At 35.4% G+C, this 18,373-nt stretch overlaps 1 protein-coding gene across 3 annotated transcripts; it reads left to right on the top strand.

Annotated features, from left to right (window-relative positions):
- The first annotated feature begins 372 nt into the window (after positions 1–372).
- LOC110688175 (CLP protease regulatory subunit CLPX2, mitochondrial-like) lies at positions 373–13,763 on the top strand. 3 transcript variants are annotated; one of them, XM_021864886.1, is made up of 15 exons: positions 383–1,314; positions 3,063–3,124; positions 3,221–3,321; positions 3,470–3,549; positions 4,224–4,274; positions 5,974–6,048; positions 7,196–7,273; positions 7,848–7,904; positions 10,275–10,345; positions 10,530–10,629; positions 10,738–10,842; positions 12,524–12,586; positions 12,694–12,816; positions 12,969–13,127; positions 13,520–13,763. In XM_021864886.1, exons 1-15 carry the CDS (start codon positions 487–489, stop codon positions 13,589–13,591), a joined length of 2,025 nt encoding a protein of 674 aa, XP_021720578.1. In that variant the 5' UTR covers positions 383–486; the 3' UTR covers positions 13,592–13,763. The 3 variants fall into 3 exon arrangements, 2 of the variants coding, with proteins under 2 accessions (XP_021720590.1, XP_021720578.1); XM_021864898.1 differs by lacking the exons at positions 12,969–13,127; positions 13,520–13,763 and having other exon boundaries at positions 375–1,314; positions 12,686–12,803; XR_002504516.1 differs by lacking the exons at positions 12,969–13,127; positions 13,520–13,763 and having other exon boundaries at positions 373–1,314; positions 10,738–12,586; positions 12,686–12,708.
- Positions 13,764–18,373: the final 4,610 nt, after the last annotated feature.

Here is an 18,373-nt window from a genome sequence, read left to right as displayed (position 1 = left end):
TTGTTATATAAATATTCATTGAACTAGTAAAATTATTTATTGAGAGTTTGTGACTTGATTATTTGGACTTTCCAATTCCCTGTAAATATACAGTTTTTTCATCAAAATTATAAGGGAAAAACTAACGAATGGCCTGAAGGCGTTGTATAAGATAACTAAAAGTAAAACTATTAACTTGAAATAAATATTACATTAATTACACCGATCGACTCATGATTTTGACAAATATTATCAAATGAATGCCATTTTACGGAGTAGAAACTATTTTAAAGGTTATCAAAAGTTCAAGGCGCTCGTTAACAAGTTCCAAATTATAAATAGATGTTGCTATCCAATAGAAAGATTGTAAGATTTGTTACTAGATTTGCATGTAATTTGTGAATTATTAAGTGACAAACTGACAAAGTTGTTCTAGCTAGCCGTTGCAGGTGCTCTTATAAGCCCACGACACATTATTGTTCGAAGTTTCCGACAAAAATAATCATCATGTCGATAATTCTCCGGCGAAAAAATTTGAAACAACTCCTTCCATTTTCTCTCTCCTCTACTTCTCTTCTGCCATCTTCTTCATCATCTCCACAACACCTCCGCCAATATCACCGACACTCCCAATCCCTTAAACCCACCAATTTCCTTTCATCTCATCCCCAATTTCCAGTATTTCTCAAATTAGGGTTAGGGTTTCAAGGTCGGCTCAAATGGGAAGGAAGCTCCGACAATTACGACCAAATCAAGGCAGTCGTCAATTGCCCTCGTTGTTCAAAGCAAATGAATGTTCTCTTCTCGAATCGTCCATTGTCAATTACTCCCAACGAAGTGGGTGTTTATCAAGCGTTGAACATTTGTCCTCACTGCAAAACTGCGTTTTACTTTCGACCGTTTAAGTTGGCGCCATTGCAGGGGAGTTTCTTTGAGATTGGGAAGGTTGGAGGGAAGGATAAGGATAAGGATGGTATGATGATGGAAGGAAAGTTTGTGAAGGATGATGATGACGACGACGACGATGATGATAATAATGGTGAAGATGAGAATGAGAAGGTTTCTATGTGGCAGAAGTTGAGGTCTTATGTCAGGGATCTTCCTCCTCCTTCTTCTTCATCCGAGGGGTCGACACCGCTTTCCAGGGAGAATCTTTGGGCTGCTTCTAGGGTGGAGTGTGATAGTGTGCCTGGAGAAGTGCCCAAGGGAGGAGGAGGTGCGGTTGGAGAGAGAAGCGGGTGGGGCGGAGCGAATTTGGGGAAGAGTTTGCCCACGCCTAAGGAGATTTGTAGAGGGCTTGATGAGTTTGTCATTGGGCAGGAACGAGCTAAGAAGGTAAGGCATTGAAACTTCTTGTTTTGTTATGATTTTACTCTCATTGGTATTCTTCATGTAGCCGACCCTAAATCATTTATCGAGGATTTGTTGTTGTTGTCGTTGTAAAAATTACCTAAATCATTTAGCGAAGAAGGTAAGGCATTGAAACTTCTATGTACTCATTTTATATAAAGGAAAAAAACAGAAGGTAATTCAGCTTTTTGACTCAAGTTGAAACATATCCCATCGTAGTGTCTCATGTTCATTATAGATGGTTGGTTACCAAATCTGTGATACAGCTACTTGGTTTGTTATGATTTTATTCTCATTGGTATTGTTCATGTTAGCCAACCCTAAATCATTTTGAGAATTAGGATTTGTTGTCGTCGTTGTTACAATTATTGCATGTATTGCAAGCTCATAGGTTTAGTAGACCTAAGGGATGATTTTCATACCGTCCACAGTCGTCAGCACGCAAGCCGGCCTTTACATGAAAGGGAGTTTATGCTTGACTGTTTGACTTTAGTATAGGATTCAAGGGTATGGACAGGGAACTCTTCAGGGACATTTTTTTTGTAAATTTAATCTCTGCTGCTTGATTTGTCTTCCTGTTGCAAATTTAATTTGGAAGGCTAAAGGGCCTTTAATGGTGAGATCTTTTCTCGCTGGTGAGCTTTCCACAAACAAAGTGAATACATGTTGCAAAGGTGTAGGCTGAGGCTAGCTCTTTCATCTAATATGTGTTTGTTGTGCTGAGATGCTAGTGACTTTTGTTCACTTGTTTCCTACATTGTCTAATGGGGAGTTACCTTTGGGGGAGACTGTTTGCCTTGCATCAAGAGCCGTGGTTTTGCCCTTTGATGGTGGTGGATTGGTTATAAATCTATTTTGCGGGGTTTGTTGTGGACAGGGAGAATAAGTTATTGTGACAGCAAAGCACTAATGGTAATTTTGTGGTGTATTTGGTTGGAGTGAGATTCTCATGTCTTTTCTTGAGCTTCCCTTTACTCCTGATTGCTCTGTGTATCTCAACGGGATATGGAGGCTTGGGATTTTAAGAGTCATTTGATTGTAATAGTTCAAAGAAAACTGGCATAATCTGTAATTAAGATTCGTAATTAGATGATAGCTCGTTCTTTATCTTTGTGCTCAAGCTCTAGTTGTCAATATATTTTATTTTTTCTTTTAAAAGTTTTAAATGCTACTTGAAATATTAATGCAAATTTTACTCAATTCGATAAATTTGATAATTAATATGAAAAATTTACATAATGGATCGACAACTTATCTTTGTGCATTTTTCAATAGTTGTCTTTATATAGGGAGCAACCTTCAGATACACTGTGCAGAATATTTCTATATTAGTGCAGTAATGCCATTTAAGTAAGTGGACATTTATTGTGCTGAAAGAGTAATATTTTTGTTAGGTTGGTGGCATTGTTTTCTGTATAAAATGCATTTTTTGTTCCCCCCACCTCAACTTCCTTGCTGCATTATCCTTATTGTGTCGTCTCTAATCACTTGCCCATTCCTTTATGGTTAGTTTTTTTTTTTTTTTTTTCCTTCTTTTTTTTTTGGTCTGTCACCCATCAACTTTTTTTCCTCTTATTATTAAAAAGTGTGCCAATTATATATCCTAGTTAGTTATTGATTTTTGTTTGAGGCATATTTTATCAACTGCTTAATATTTTGAATTTTACTAAAGTTTCTAATTTTTATTTTTTTATTTTTTTTATTTTTTCCTGATAATATTGTTTTAAGTGCAGGTACTTTCAGTGGCAGTCTACAACCATTACAAGAGAATACATTACACTTCTGAGCAAAATCAGTTTGTTCTCTTGACACATTTTTTAAATAAAATTTTGCTTTTATGCTTGTAACTCTGATTCTTTGAGGTTCTTATATTTGGTGGTTGAAATGGTAGGTCAGGTGCAGATGTAGATGGCAATGAGGTGAAACAGGATGACTTTGATCTTGTTGAATTGGAAAAAAGCAATGTCTTATTGATGGGTCCAACTGGTTGTGGTATGGACCGCCTTTGATCTGTAGATAGCGTCCATCATAAGCTTACTTCTCCCTTCTCTCCAATACTTGATAGTAGTTATGCTGCGAGTGATGATTGGTGAACAAGTTTGTTCTGATATGTTTGCACTGATGTTGGCTGTAAGGACAGGGAAGACATTACTCGCAAAAACAATGGCTCGCTTGGTGAATGTGCCGTTTGTCATTGCAGATGCAACAACATTGACTCAAGTAAGTGATTTTATTTAATCTGATTGTTACTAGTAGCGGTGTATTGTTAGTTGGTACTCATATTAATCTTATGAATTTGGTGGGTATGTGACGCGGTAGCATATAAATCCATGTGGGTTTATTCTGTAACTTGCAATGCGATTGCAAGATGAGGGAGATGAGGGATGCAGGGCTTTAATTTAAGCCTGATTTCACTTATTCATTTATAGATTGCAAATTTAAAGTCAGGCTTGAGTTCTAGTTGCTCCCTTTTTTTTTATATTTTTTTTATTTTCTTATTTAGTTACCTGCAAAGTGTGGTCTGTGGGGGTTACAGATGAATCATATACAATGGAAACTGGACAACAACTATACTTGAGGACATTCCTGTATGTTGTAAGAGCTTCCTTTTCGTGGGACATAGTATCTTTCATTTCTTTGTCTCTTGAGATAATTTGGAGATGAAGCTGGTTTCTGTTTAACAGCGGTTTATGTTTTGAATATCAAATCTAAACAGCACTTCACTTCCAGTTCACATCAGCATGGCCCTGATGCCCTCTATAATAGTTCCACAATCCACACTTCCACATTAACATTCTGTTTTGTCATCCTCTAATCCAATGTCCCTAACATTCTCTTTGCACAATTTCACCAGTGTATCACTGACGTGAGCAATATTCTTTTTTCAATTTCAGGCAGGCTATGTTGGGGAAGATGTTGAGTCAATATTGTTTAAGCTACTAACGGTATGTCACGGGCAAGTTGTCCATTTTGCTGAAATTTGTTATTTAGGTTGACATACAGTATAAGTTACTGTTTGATTCATGTTTGCATGATTTTTTTTTTCTTCTTTTGCCTACATGGATTCATGGTTCTCTGTGTTACACATATTTATGCCAATAATTCCTGCACACACCCTTTTCACCTATGTTACATGGATTTGGGTACCCATGTCCGACACGGGTATGTTTCTAAGTGTCTTACTCGGCTACTTTATGAAAATTTCCATGAATTTGAACTAAAATGAAGTGTCGAAGTGTGTCTTACCCATGTCCGAGTGTCAAGGGTCCGACACGGGTACTTGAGGTGAGATGAAGAGTCCGAGTAACATAGCTTTTCACTTTAGAAAGAAAAGATGGTTTGTTGTGCTGGCTGTAGCTCGCTGTTGATTTTTCTTGTCGACTGGGATTTTATTGCTTCTCTAATGTTGTCTATTGAATCTGAAGGCCAAAGAAACTGAAGGATAATTGGTACATACTTCCTCTGTTTCATAATACATGCAACAAGCTGACTTTATAATATACTCATTGAAAGTCAACTTGTTGCATGTATTAAGTAACAGTGGATGTATAATAACTTTTGCTTTACATACACTATTAACAAATATATTGTCAAACTTATACTAACTACGTTTTTTTTAAGTTACACTTTTTCTTTTCCTGTTTTAGCAAAGTTTGACTTGCTTCTTAGCACATGCAACTCTCTTTCCTACTCTTTCTTACACAAACCCAAGCTACAACACTATCTTTCTCACTTTTCCTTTCATAAACCCCACTTGCAACACCCTCCCCTAGGTTTTTGTTCACATGCCCCAATACCTGCTCTCTTTCGTAGTCTTCTAAGTACATAAAAAAGTAATGTAGGTGGTATATGAATACTGCAAGAGTCCAAATGCTGGGATTGTTAAAGTACTGAAGAAGTATAATACTGCTTAGTACAAAGGTAAAATCCATTGCCCTTGAGTACAAAACACCTGCACAATTAATCTCATAATTTTACATAATACAACCTGACCTTATTAGACACCAAAATATTTTAAAGTTATTTTCTGGGTTTTGGGCACCCTCTACGGGAAACTCACTCCTTTGGTGGTTTGAACAGATTTGGTCTTCAGTTTTAGAGAATGAAATTTGGGGAAGATAAGATGATACCCGGATTTGGTCTTCGAATTTAGAGAATGCAAACTGTTAACACTTTATTCATACACGATTACATGCTATTTGATACATTAGCCAAAGAGTATGGTCAAAGTTTGCGAAGTTTGGTCACTAAAACAGTGTAGTAATAATTGAAGAATGGAATTAGTATATATAGTCTACGTCTTTTTTTCCTATTATTTTCCATCTCTGTATCTATTTCTAGGGTGAGGGGGAAGAAGAGACAGTGATTAAGAGAAGGAAGCATTCGTAATTATCGTAAATGTTAAGTGCTGTAATTTTTTACACTTGAAAGCACTATGAGCCTTTTTTTGTTCCCCCTGATTTCCTTTGTTGTAGTAGGTATTTAATTTTTACCCAAGCTTTTTTTTTTTTTTTTTTTTTTTTTTTTTTTTTTTTTTTTTTAAATTTTTTTATTTTTTAGAAAATAGGTAAGCAGACCATTTCTTGTACATCATGTTAGTATCTTTGATCTTACATTTTTTTTTGTCTTGTTATTTGACTATAGGCCGCTGACTTTAATGTGGAAGCTGCACAGCAAGGGATAGTCTACATTGACGAAGTGGATAAGGTTACAAAGAAGGTACTCACTTCTAATTACATGATAGCTTGATAGTATGCTGATTTTTGGCTTTATTTATTTATTTATTTTTTGTATAGTGACACCTTGGTGTCATTTTGAGATACATCTTTATTACTCCAGTTTTGGGTGCTGGACTTATGGTTGAATTCTTGTAATCATGGCATTGCAAATGTGAGACTTTTTGTTTTTTTTTTGTTTGTGCCTGTCCATTTGAGTGTGAGCATACTAAGAAATTGTTTTGGTAAGTTTGTCTATAAGGTCAATAAATCATGAGAGATTTAGGGACTAACATTGAAAGGCAAAAAGAAGCATTTAAATGTAGCTGAAATGATAAATAGGCTAAGAAAACTTATTTCTTTTTAAAACACTAGTTTGGACAGTTAGTAAAACAACGACTACAGCGTCTGAAATATATGAGCTCGTTTCAGGGCAAAGAAAAAAGAAAAAGCTTTGACTTCATGCCTGTTTTCTCAAGAAACCTATGTATTGAACCCTATTGTATCTGGAAATCAACTGGACATGGATGTCCATAATAAGACAGGACAAACTCTATCACTGGGGTTTTGCATGAGAAAATCATACATTTATAAATTTAGTCATTAGTTAATTGGCTGTAGGTGTGGATCTTGGGTCAGTTCATTGAAAACTTCTTTTGTAATTTATCCAGTGTTGATCATTTTCCTAAATTTTACCAAATATGATAAAGTTTAGCTTTACATTGGGAAAATAATCATTTTCCTAGATTCCTATAGTTTTTGTGGTGTGTTAGTAGAAAGACATGCTGCCACTTGTTACTTTGATGTTTTTGCATTAGTGTTATGTGACTATTCTCGAGCTGCTGTGAAATTCTGGGCGGAGTCAGTTATGCTTGCTATTGCTATGATCAGCTCTATTTGTGGTCATATTGGTAATTGGTTGGAAATTAATATATTCATGTGTCTACAAAGTACAAACACTTTCTTGGCGGGACAGAGTAATGTATTGCTTTTCCTTTATGTGCATGCTGCTTTTTTCAATTTTTTTTTCAAAGAAGATTGAGTGCTGTTTCTTTATCTGTATGTTTTTCAGAGAACTGCTGGTCTTCTCTCTTTATACCTTCTTTTGTGTTATCTTAATAGCAGAATTTCTCTTTATTGAATATTTGCAGTCTGAGAGCTCAAACATTGGAAGAGATGTATCTGGTGAAGGTGTTCAACAAGCATTACTGAAAATGCTAGAAGGAACAGTAAGTTTTGTGTTATCATGAAAAACGACAGACTCACTTATACTGGCTTCTAGTTGAGCAGTTTCTTGATTTAAATTATACATGTTGGCTGGTTTGGTCATGATCACTGGTGCTATAATATTATTTTGATTATATGAACTAGATACTAAACTTTTGCATGGGTGGCACATATGGGCCTTTTCTTGTCTGTGTGGGCTAATGTCTGAAACTGTCTTTCCTGCAGTGATTTGTTCATCTAGCACATGTTATATATGTTGAATTCATCTGCTAAGCATATTAATTATGGATGAAACTTAATATGTTATTCAATGGGGATATTATCTTTGGAGCTTAATGTCAAATGTTCTATCTGATTTCTCCGAGAAGGTATTGCATAAACAATTTATTATCAGCTGTTAATAATTGCTACCTGCTTGATTATCACTAGTGGTTTTGTTCATCTTTGTATGCTGCTGCTGTCTACATTCACATGTCCTGCCCCTGGTCCGCTGCATGGATTTTGAATGAGAATTTTCTTGTTAGCTTGATTTGCACTCATTTTTGTCTGCTTTGTTGAATCTATCTTCTTTGTTAGATAGTAAATGTTCCGGACAAGGGTGCTCGGAAGAATCCCCGTGGTGATAGCATACAGGTAAAACACAATTTTTAATGTTTGTTATTTATTTGTGTTGTCAGCTCTTTAACATGTTTTCCACGCTTGTGTTCCTGTGTTGCCTATTGTTTAGCGTAATCTTAATTTCACGGGCCTATGATATCTCATTCCGTGTTGAAATTTCTGTAATTAATCCTTGTGGCTAAATTTTTACTGTGGTAGCCACTCGAATAATTTCTCTACCAGTATATTCACTAAAACAGTTATGGGGTTGAGCCGTAGAAAATAAGGGTACAAAAAGGATGTCGCGTGTGATTTTGAATCAAATGCTAAAGAATGACTTTTGCAGTTGGGCAAATAAAGAATCTGTTACAGAACGAACGACATTTAACATAACATAACAGCCTTGTTTTAATTACATGGGAGAGCACCAAGTTCAACCAGCTGAGATTTCTTATGATATATGGTGGGCAATTGGTGACATGTCCAATGTCCAAGTTACAAATGATGTATAAGTAGTATGACTCTTGCAAAATATGTTTGCAATGGCTGATAGAACATTGTTCTGTTTTAAAGATGAATTCGCCTTGCTTACATTAGAGCTATTCTATAGAAGCCTAGAAGGCTATTGCACTCTTCTTTATTATGGGATATCTTATACCTATATAGCCTTTCTTTATGAGGTATGCCTCCAATGAACTTGTATTAATAATGTTCATTGCATTGAACCCTTCATATTTATTGGTGATAGCAAGCCATGCTTTTACTCCATCCGTGTTTTAATAAGTGTTACACTTTGACCGGCACATAGTTTTAGGCAATTTAATTGACTTAAATAAAATAAGAGGTAAGTTGGGTAGTCGGAGTAATTAAAAATTGTAAAAGAAAGATAGTGGGGTTAATAGTTTATTGAAAAGTAATGAATGTAAGAGGAAAGAAATAATAATAAAAAAAGTAGTAGTGGGTTTGGGTGGGGACCGTGAAATGAGAAAGATATAATATTAAAATGTAACTTTTTTCCAAAAAAGGAAGTGTGACACTTATTAAAACACGGCCGCATTTGATAAGTGTAACACTTATTAAAACACAGAGGGAGTAGACTTTGGGGGCCAAATCTGTCTTAGGGAATTCAGCCTTAAGTCTTGAAGTGATTGAAGCCCGAAGAACATAGATTAAGATGAGCAAACTCACTGCCTTTTTTTTTGTAGATGAATAAATAATTCCATTTTATTGAGAAATGCATCCAGCAGATGGTGCTAAGCATGCCCTCAATCCATAAAATGTTTTTCGAAGGCAACATAGATGAGTTGGAAAATTTAGACTAGCAAAACCTGGAGAAAGTTGTTGCTTGTGTACTGTTCTGTACACTACCATATAGGAAAGCAACTTTCTTGCATCAAATAAATGCAAGACATAAGTGAGTAAGAACAAGAGTTAGCACCGTACAAATTGTTGCTGGCTTCACCACCACCAGACGAAACATTTCAAAGCAATCAACACCAAAGTGCTGAGTTTTACCATAGTTGTGCATTGTGCAAAAATTGCCTTATTAATTTGTTATTAAACAACCACAAGGAATGATAGCAAGGCACCAACTTCCAAGTGCCGTTATTATACATAACATTAAGTTCATTTGCATGGCTACTATCTAATCAGGTTCCTATAGGGTTTGAGTGTGAGAATAGGATACAGTAGTGGCAGTAGATATGATGCAGAGATTAAGACGAAGTTTACTTGTAGATGCCATATTGACTCCTAATATTGTTGTTGGGAGATGGGATAGTGGGAAGAACGACATTAGGTGTAAGCGTAGAGGCAGTAATCATGCGCCTAGTATAGTAATATAGACTTGCCCAAAGAAGTGAGGGGGTTGTGGGTTTGGGGCGAAGCCATGGGGTGGCTGTGGGGAGGCAGGTTGATGACTGTTGTGGGAGGAATGTGCAGTGGCAGCAGACACCACAGGTGGCCTGTGGGTAGATAATGTAGGCTGTGGAGTGGGCTGTTGGGATGAAACCGAGGTGCTATTCTCAGTCTGCTAGGTTATTAATGTTGGCTGTAGTGAGCTGATGAGTAATAAGAGGGACAATTATGAGAAGTAGAGGACAGAGAGTGGACTTCAGCAAACAGACAGTTGGATTCAACTCATGTAACTTGGCAAGAAATGTTTAGTTTGTTCTTTGCTAAGTCAAGACATATATAAGTAGTATAACCTTGATGATTGGTTGGGAAATTAAGAAAAACGCGTAGTATGGAGCTGAGTTGAAAGTTATATAAAGTAATGGCAGTCAGCTTAGGAAAGCATAAGCTACTGAACACTCATGGCATCTTGTGAATTAAAATGTGAAATGGATAAACTGATAAAGTGTTCTGTTCTCAACTTCTCATTTAATATTGTTTGATGCTTGACAGATCAATACAAAAGATATTTTGTTCATATGTGGTGGAGCATTTGTTGATCTGGAAAAAACTATTTCTGAAAGGTGTGTATTTTATGGGTTTTTTTTTCTTCCTAATTACTACCCAACTTACCTAGTCTTCCTACAAACTGCTCTAATTGGTGTGTTAGTATTTTTAGAGTAATTCTAACTTACCTTGTCTTCCTACAAACTGCTCTATTTAGTGTAGTGGTGATTTTTAAAGTAATTCCTATTTATGTTTTGTCAGGCGTCATGATTCATCGATTGGTTTTGGAGCACCAGTTCGTGCTAACATGAGATCTGGCAGGACAACTGATGCTGTGGTTGCATCTTCATTATTAGAAATTGTGAGAACCAAATTTTAAGCGTACTTCCAAATTTGTTCCTTTAATTGTTTTGTCGATGTGTGTAGCTTTGACCATTGACTTAACCTTCAAGTTGCTGTTGATATGCAGGTAGAAAGCAGTGATCTTATTTCATATGGTCTCATACCAGAATTTGTTGGCAGATTTCCAATTTTAGTGAGTTTATCTGCATTGAATGAGGATCAACTCGTCCAGGTTGATTTCAGCTCTCTTGTAGTTGAACCACCTAATTCTTACAGAAAATATTTTCATGAACTTGGTCCATATCTCTTTCAACCCCTCTCCCCTGGCTACCAAAATGCAAATCAGTACTATAATATCAATTTATGTCCAAAGTCATGAAGTATGACTATAACATATTGGCTGTTTATGTCAGTTAAACATTCTTGGGGAGTTTAAATAATGTGGCCTCGAGAATTTGCTGCAAGTAATATCAACTTTTAATCATTGTGTGTTTAATGATTTGCCGATGCCTGTAGAGGGAACATAAAGGGATACTGACATGATGTAGTCATTATAAAATAAATAAGTAAAGTTATTTTATAACAAATTTAACTGTTAATCAAACTCCAGAAAATTAATTTTTTTAGCTTATCTACAACTTTAGTTATCTATAAATTGATTTAAGCTAAAAATTAACAATTTTTGTTAGCTTTAATTATTTTTTGTGATTTAATTAACACTTAAGTTAGCTTTAAATTGATTTTTGTTTTTTAATTAACATATATAGTCATATTGTCTAGTCATCATGGCATTTTCATTAATATATCAACAATAGTGGGACCCATATTTAATACAAAATTGTTGATTTATTTACATTTTTGCCATTTGATAAACAAATTTTGTTTATCAAATTGGTTAAGTGGGACTCCCTCATATACAGAAAATAGTGCTGTTAGATAATCTATGTTTTGGTTAGATTTAAGTATTTTTTGCTATATCAATTAGAATATATTTGTTTAATTTCTACTTCGGCAACCGCATATCGTTTAGTGCACAATGATTGATAGTTGGTATTATTTACAATAGATGCTGTATTATATAGCACACATCAGCGATAGTTGGTAATTTTATATAGCCATTTCCCTTAAAATAAATCTCATTACTAGAAATAGGTTTAAAGTGAGTAGTTTACTTGTATCAATAGTATAATATTATAAGGTATACCAGAAATAATAATATTGATATTTATTTATTTTTACAAAATATAATTGTAAAAAAGTTTAGCTTTGAGCTCCCAACTTTTGTTGCGATTTTTTGGGACCCGAACTTTTTACAATAATAACTGCAGAATTCTCATGTTCTCTTGTTTGTAAAATCTATGTTCTTTACCCTTTTGGAAAGCAGCAACAAGAAGCAGTGGGGTGCAATCACAGTGGTTCCAGCTTGTTCTTCTAAAGACTTGTGTCATCATAACTAAGTTTTGCAATCAGGCTCTTGAGTCTCGCTAAACTTGCTTGAGTTATTTATAATGCTTTTTTGAAATCTTATTTTTGTGTGAGGATCTTATTTGTATTTAGGATTTGCGGATTTGTAGTACTTCTCTTTGTAGGTCTCATATTCTAACTCAAGGGGTAAAGTGGGTGATTACTGGGAATGAAACTCAATGGGCATGGCTCACTCTATTTTAAGGAACCCATGAGACTGTTGGTATTGATTAACTGTTTCATTGGCAGTGCAATCTTGTATTTTACATTGCCATAAAAATGCAATTAAATAAGAAACTGAAGGTGTTAAACTCATGTCAATATGACAGCCATATAATTGTAGCATAATGCTATTGTCCGTCTTTCCCTCTCCCTTCTCCGAAGTATATAGCTTCCGCCTCCAAAAATGTGGTTTGCAGGTGACTTTTGCTCTTTTGGTTGTCTTCCAGGTCCTCATGCAGCCAAGAAATGCACTTGGTAAACAATACAAAAAGATGTTTAGCATGAATGATGTAAGTTGGCTGTTTTTATCTTGCTTATACTGCTCATTCTGCTCCCATCACATTTAATTTTTATTTTATCATATATGTTTTTTTTTTTGACCTTCAAAGTGATGCAGGTCAAATTTCATGTTACAGAGGAAGCTTTGAAATTAATTGCAAGAAAAGCAATGGCGAAAAATACTGGTGCGCGTGGCTTAAGATCGATATTGGAGACCATTTTAACTGATGCTATGTTTGAGGTATTATGTTTTAACCCCACTAGGAATTTGAAGATCTGGGAAGTTATTTTTTGTTTGGCAATCTTCCTATAGGAACTGCATAGGAGAATTTCGTTTCATGTATTCCGTGACAGAACAGTGCTATAACATGGTGTTTGCTTCTGCTTGTGCAGGTTCCAGATGCCAAAACAGGAACTGATCGAGTAGAAGCAGTTGTGGTGGATGCAGAAGCTGTTGGTTCAGTTGATGAAACAGGTTTGGGAGCCAAAATTTTGCGTGGAGACCATACATTAAAACACTTTCAGCAAGAAACTAAATCCAGTGATCAGATGGTAATTCTTTTACTCTTACACTACTGATTAACTCCTTGGGTTTTATTTAATTATTTATTTGGGTGGGATGTTCATTTTTTGTTCCTTCAATATTTTTGTTTTTCCTATTCCAAGCCTTTTTTTCCTACTTATATCCCCTCCTACCCACTAAATACATTAAACCACTCGCACTAAACTATTCTCCTAACATTGCCCAATAATCTCCTTGTCCACACTTTGCCTTGGTCTGTATGTAATGTGAAGCTACTAGAATAAAATAGAGTACTTAGACGAGTTAGCTGGATGATTTCATGTGTTTCTAACTTTCTACTTAGTGAGGGTATTAAAGATCTGTCCGTTTTACAATCATGTGTTATTGGAGCTTGATCATTGAAAACTTTTGTTGCTTGCAGAAGAAAAATGAGATAAAGGTTGAATCACCAGAAAGTGATTTACAGTTCGAGTGCAGATCTATGAGCTTGTAATATTATTTTAAACCTCTTTTTTGGCATGCTTTCTAATGTACAATTTTTAAAGAAAATCCGAAAGAGAAATATGTATCAATGTATTGTGTTACCTTTGGGTTACTGTCAGGTATATATGTGCATTATGTTAGCAATTGTTTTTTATTTAATAGAAAAATCCGTATTGACATTCCATTACCTTGTCTACAGCCCCTTACGGCTTTTTGGTATTAGAAGGAACAAGGTTGTCAAGATCGAGATTCCGCTTTAGATTGATGATGATGAGGCGGTAGGATCGAATTAAGTAAAATGATATAGAATCACAAAAAAGCTTGAAAAATGCTAAATCAAATAAATTTGTGACAAGGGCTAAACACATCTTTATATGCTAACCCCTAAATCAAAGCGTAGGGTCAAACCCAAAGGAGACACTAAGCACTACAAACACTATCACCAATTAACGTGAAAGATGATAAAAAGGCATAATTTACTCTCCTGTCGGGAGTAATTACTTTCTCAAGCGTACACAATTACATTGTCGTCATAATCATGCATGAAATGAGGTAAATAAACATGAATCATCTAATGAGCATCATTTAATCACACTGTTGTCATAATCAAGGTCAACTCACCCAACTACAACCATTGGTTGGACACACAATAGAAATAATTGGTAAATTCATGAAAACAAAGACTTTAATCACTAATCAACCATTAATCCTAATATCCTAACATGCTCAAGATTAGGCTAATCTATCACCATTCCCTTTGTTGGGGAACTACTCACTAATCATGCTAATAACAAGATTAATCAACAAATTAACAAGTATCAACATGATTAACAAGCAACAAGAGAAAACAAAGCAAGTAAAGAGTTAAAAGATAGCTAATAAAGAGTTAAGGGGAAGAACTTACTAAAGGAGCTTCATTAATCTTCAAAAGAGTTGATTACAAATCATCCAAATCATGAGATTAAGTGTTTTCTCTCTCTAGAATTTAGCTAAGAACCCTAGGTTAAGCTAAGCTAAAAATGTATAAAAAATGTCTTAACTTAAGGCTTATATAGCCTATACAAAATGAAGTTATAATCGGGCAATGGTTCGGCCGAACAAAGGGTAAGTTCACCCGAAGTCTGGGTTGGTTCGACGAAACTCCTTGTGCCAGGTTAGACCGAACTGTTCAAATGTTCGCCGAACCTCCAAAGATAAAATTCGACCAAACTTTTCAACAGTTCCTTAGCCTTTGTGCCTTCTTCTCAGTGCTCGGGAATGGCAAGGAACTTGCAATGATTCAACAAAGATTACGGAGTAGAGCGAATGATGATAGAATATATCAGAATTCATTGAAAACAAGTATAAACACATATATCTTTCATCGAACAAACGTAAAGCCACAAGATAGAAAAACCCAAGGAAACAGGAAAAATTAAACCTAATACCTAGCCTACCCATATCCTTACCCGGAAAACCACTCGTCTCCCCATCCCAACCTTGTTCGAAGAGTGGGGTTTTGTGGCTAAAGAAAGGGAGGTGGTGTGGTTTCCGGTGGTGGGCTAGGGGAAGGGGGAAGATTTCGAGGTGGTGGGCTAAGGGGTGACGATTATATTTGGAGTGGTGGGGGTGGAGAGGGGTGGTCGTTTGGGGGGGGGGGGGGGGGGGTGTAAGAGGTGGCCTACCAAAAATTTGGGTGGTGGTGGGGCCAAGGGTTTGGGTGTTTTTTTTTTAATCATTTTTTTAAATCTTTATGTTTTTTAGTTTTTTGGACCAATCATGGGTTGACACGTATCTGGTAACCTGCTATAATAGGTTGAGTGATCGATTAAGACCAATAAAAGCGCATACATTCTAAAGCTCGGATCATGTTGAAACAACATGAAAGTCAATAACTAGAGTTTTCAAGCAAAATAATTTTAAGCTAGCAATCTCTAACACGACACGACAACACAATCAAAACCAGCACGACACAAGCACAATGTTACTAAGAGAAATCATGAAGCCAACACGACACGACACAAAACCAATCCAAACACGCTGGTATAAGCTTAATTAGTCTTCAAAATACTTCAATTCTTTTTTCAGGAATTATTCAGTTAATATTAGGATTTAGGATGCAACTTATCATAAAATTTGGTAACTGCTAGTACAAGTATATTGATATTGATAGAGTTATGAGAAAGATAATGTTGGAAAGCTTAACTATATTGATGAGTATACAAAGAGTATATAGTACATAAGTATGCATTAGACTATGACTAGATACGTTGGACTTTATGTCTAGGTACATTAGACAATAGTTAGGGAAAACTTTGACAATCAACCTAATTGTGTAAATCAAAGAGTAAATCAAGGGAAATATCATTATCCTTTACAGATATGGTTATTACTTGTAGGGAGTTTTTCAAACCCAACTTTGAGCTCCACTGTGATCATGCTTTTAGGCATGGTGGCGTCCAAAGGGAAAAAAGCTAGAGATAAAAGAGTCGTCAAAAAGTTTTAGGAACTTGTAAACCGTTCACGGGTGTGAAAGTTACACCACATTCACGATCACGGAGATCGCTAACTCCATAGTGGTTTGGAACCATGACTGGATATTCAGGGATGATGGTACGAATCCAACCTAAAAGAGATTGAACCCGCCCTAAATCGACCTCTACTTTTTTCTTATGATATTCATGTGTGCTTTCTGATCAACATACATACATTAACTAATCCTAAGCATATTTAATCTATATTGGTTGATTATTAATGCACAAATAAATCTATTATTGGTGATCACTTAACTAAAATCATATTAGCCTAAATCAAATTATTAATTATCTTATTAGGCGTGATTTCAAATACAAATTCCCTTTAAACCTGCAAGAAGAGGTGTGATCAAGCAATAACAATTAATCATGAATAATCAAGCAACATAATTAACACAACAATCATCATCATAATCAAAACCCCTCATCAAAACATTATTAAAGCATGATTAGCAAGATCCTAGGCATAATACTTAACGGATTAACAACAAATCCTAGCATGTTACTAAAATTCATAATCAAAGCATTAGCCCAAACATGATACTAGAAACATGATATTAGAAATATTAGTTAACACCCTAAATATGATACTAGGAATCAAAATCAACATCCTAATATGATACTAGGAATCGAAATAATATGCTAACACGATTCTATGTCAAAAGAATAATTTAGTACTCACTTTGATGCCTCGTATCTCTTTCTATCAAAACAATACACACGTTAGTAAACTTCAAGAAAGATTAAATCAAATAAATCAAATAAGAATTGAAATATAGATTTGGGACCAAACTCTCAGAACTATCAACCTTTCACGTCGAGGTCGAAGGCAACTTCGAGCTTGGATTGGAGTATTCAAGGATCGTGAAGGAGGTATGGTGTTTGTTTGGGAAAAGTATCAAAGGGTGTGTGTTTGGGAGGTTTTTAGGCTAAGGTTAGAAATCAAGAAAGACGAGAGAGAAAAGCTTTAGCTTAGAGAGAGGATTAGATGATGATTGAAAACGAGGTGAAACAACCTCTATTTATAAGGAAAAAAGAGGGTCGAAGGATCTGAAAAGAGTCAGAATCTGACTCGGAGTAAAACAGATTCCATTGCGGCGCGACAGCCTTGTCGCGGCGCGATGATGCTGTCGCTCAGCGATGGTTTTTGAAAGATTGAATCCATACAAAATTCTATTCCCAATCGGATTGGGTTAACCGAATATCCGTACGTATTCTATTTTGACTAGGATTAGGATCATTGAAAAACAGATGTTTTATCCGATGTAAAATTCTTAAATCTTTATCTTTTAAAAAATAGGATAAATTAGAACTTTCTAGAGGATTCTAGAAGCTAATAATAAATCCGAAGGGATTTAGGATCGAAAAAAACCTTCTAGAGGATTCTAGAAGCTTGTAATAAATTCTAATTGGTTCAGGGATGAGGTTAAGGTTAATGGACCCTCCACATGGTCATTGGGTCGCAGATAAGGCTTGGTTCGGGTTCAGTTTAGTATTTTGGCCATAACTTTTTCATTATAAGTCGGATTTGAGCTTATAATATATCGTTGGAAAGCTCTTTTTAAGCCCCATCCAACTACACAATAATTGGACCAGGAATATGGGCCAAAATAAACTGGTTTGGACGTTTTATAAAGAGGACATGAAATGAATGATTTTCAAAGACACGAAATGAATGATTTTGTTCTAAAGCATTTAAGGAAAGACTAGAATGGTTAAGGTTAAAGGGAACTTCACGAGACTCTTCAACTCTTCACCTAACTCGATAATCAAAGACGTGAAAGGTACTCATCACTGGATTTGTTTTTTGGGGAGACACAATCAGGTGTCTACATTACTATAAACCTTTTGTATTGGAATGATAATGATCTGACTTTATTCTCTATTATGTACAGTAGTACATAAGAGATATATTAGAGGATGTTATACATATTTATACTTCATTTATTTATTATAAAATGTCCCTGATTTCATTTATTTGGGGATGATTTGGGTAACATCGACTAAAGTAGTCCACCTTTAGTTTTGAAGTTATCACCTTTAGTCCACCTTCTGATGGGAAGATTATCCACAAACTCACTAATGAGAGTTGCTTTAAACAAGAAGAAAAACATCATAGATTACCAAATGGATATTGTAAGATCCTATAGAGAATTGAATAGCAAAGGTATGTCTTTTTATTGAATTTTATTCGTATTTGAGTAAATCACTTGTTTGTCACTGTGACATACATGTATTTATAATGAAAACAGATAAGAAGGATAGTGCTCCTCATGCTG

This window comes from Chenopodium quinoa, unplaced genomic scaffold (genome assembly GCF_001683475.1).
Source record: "Chenopodium quinoa cultivar QQ74 unplaced genomic scaffold, ASM168347v1, whole genome shotgun sequence".
In the NCBI taxonomy this organism is placed as follows: domain Eukaryota; kingdom Viridiplantae; phylum Streptophyta; class Magnoliopsida; order Caryophyllales; family Amaranthaceae; genus Chenopodium; species Chenopodium quinoa.
The sequence above is the reverse complement of the archived record's forward strand: the minus strand, read 5'-3'. Positions and strand labels throughout refer to the sequence as shown.

What these genes read in the sequence shown, in the direction of transcription:
- LOC110688175 (XM_021864886.1), top strand. Translation starts at nt 487, where the DNA reads ATGTCGATAATTCTCCGGCGAAAAAATTTGAAACAACTCCTTCCATTT. An exon ending in TGGATAAGGTTACAAAGAAG is followed by an intron (nt 6,049 to 7,195) that starts GTACTCACTTCT and finishes GAATATTTGCAG; the next exon opens with TCTGAGAGCTCAAACATTGG. An exon ending in TAACTGATGCTATGTTTGAG is followed by an intron (nt 12,817 to 12,968) that starts GTATTATGTTTT and finishes CTGCTTGTGCAG; the next exon opens with GTTCCAGATGCCAAAACAGG.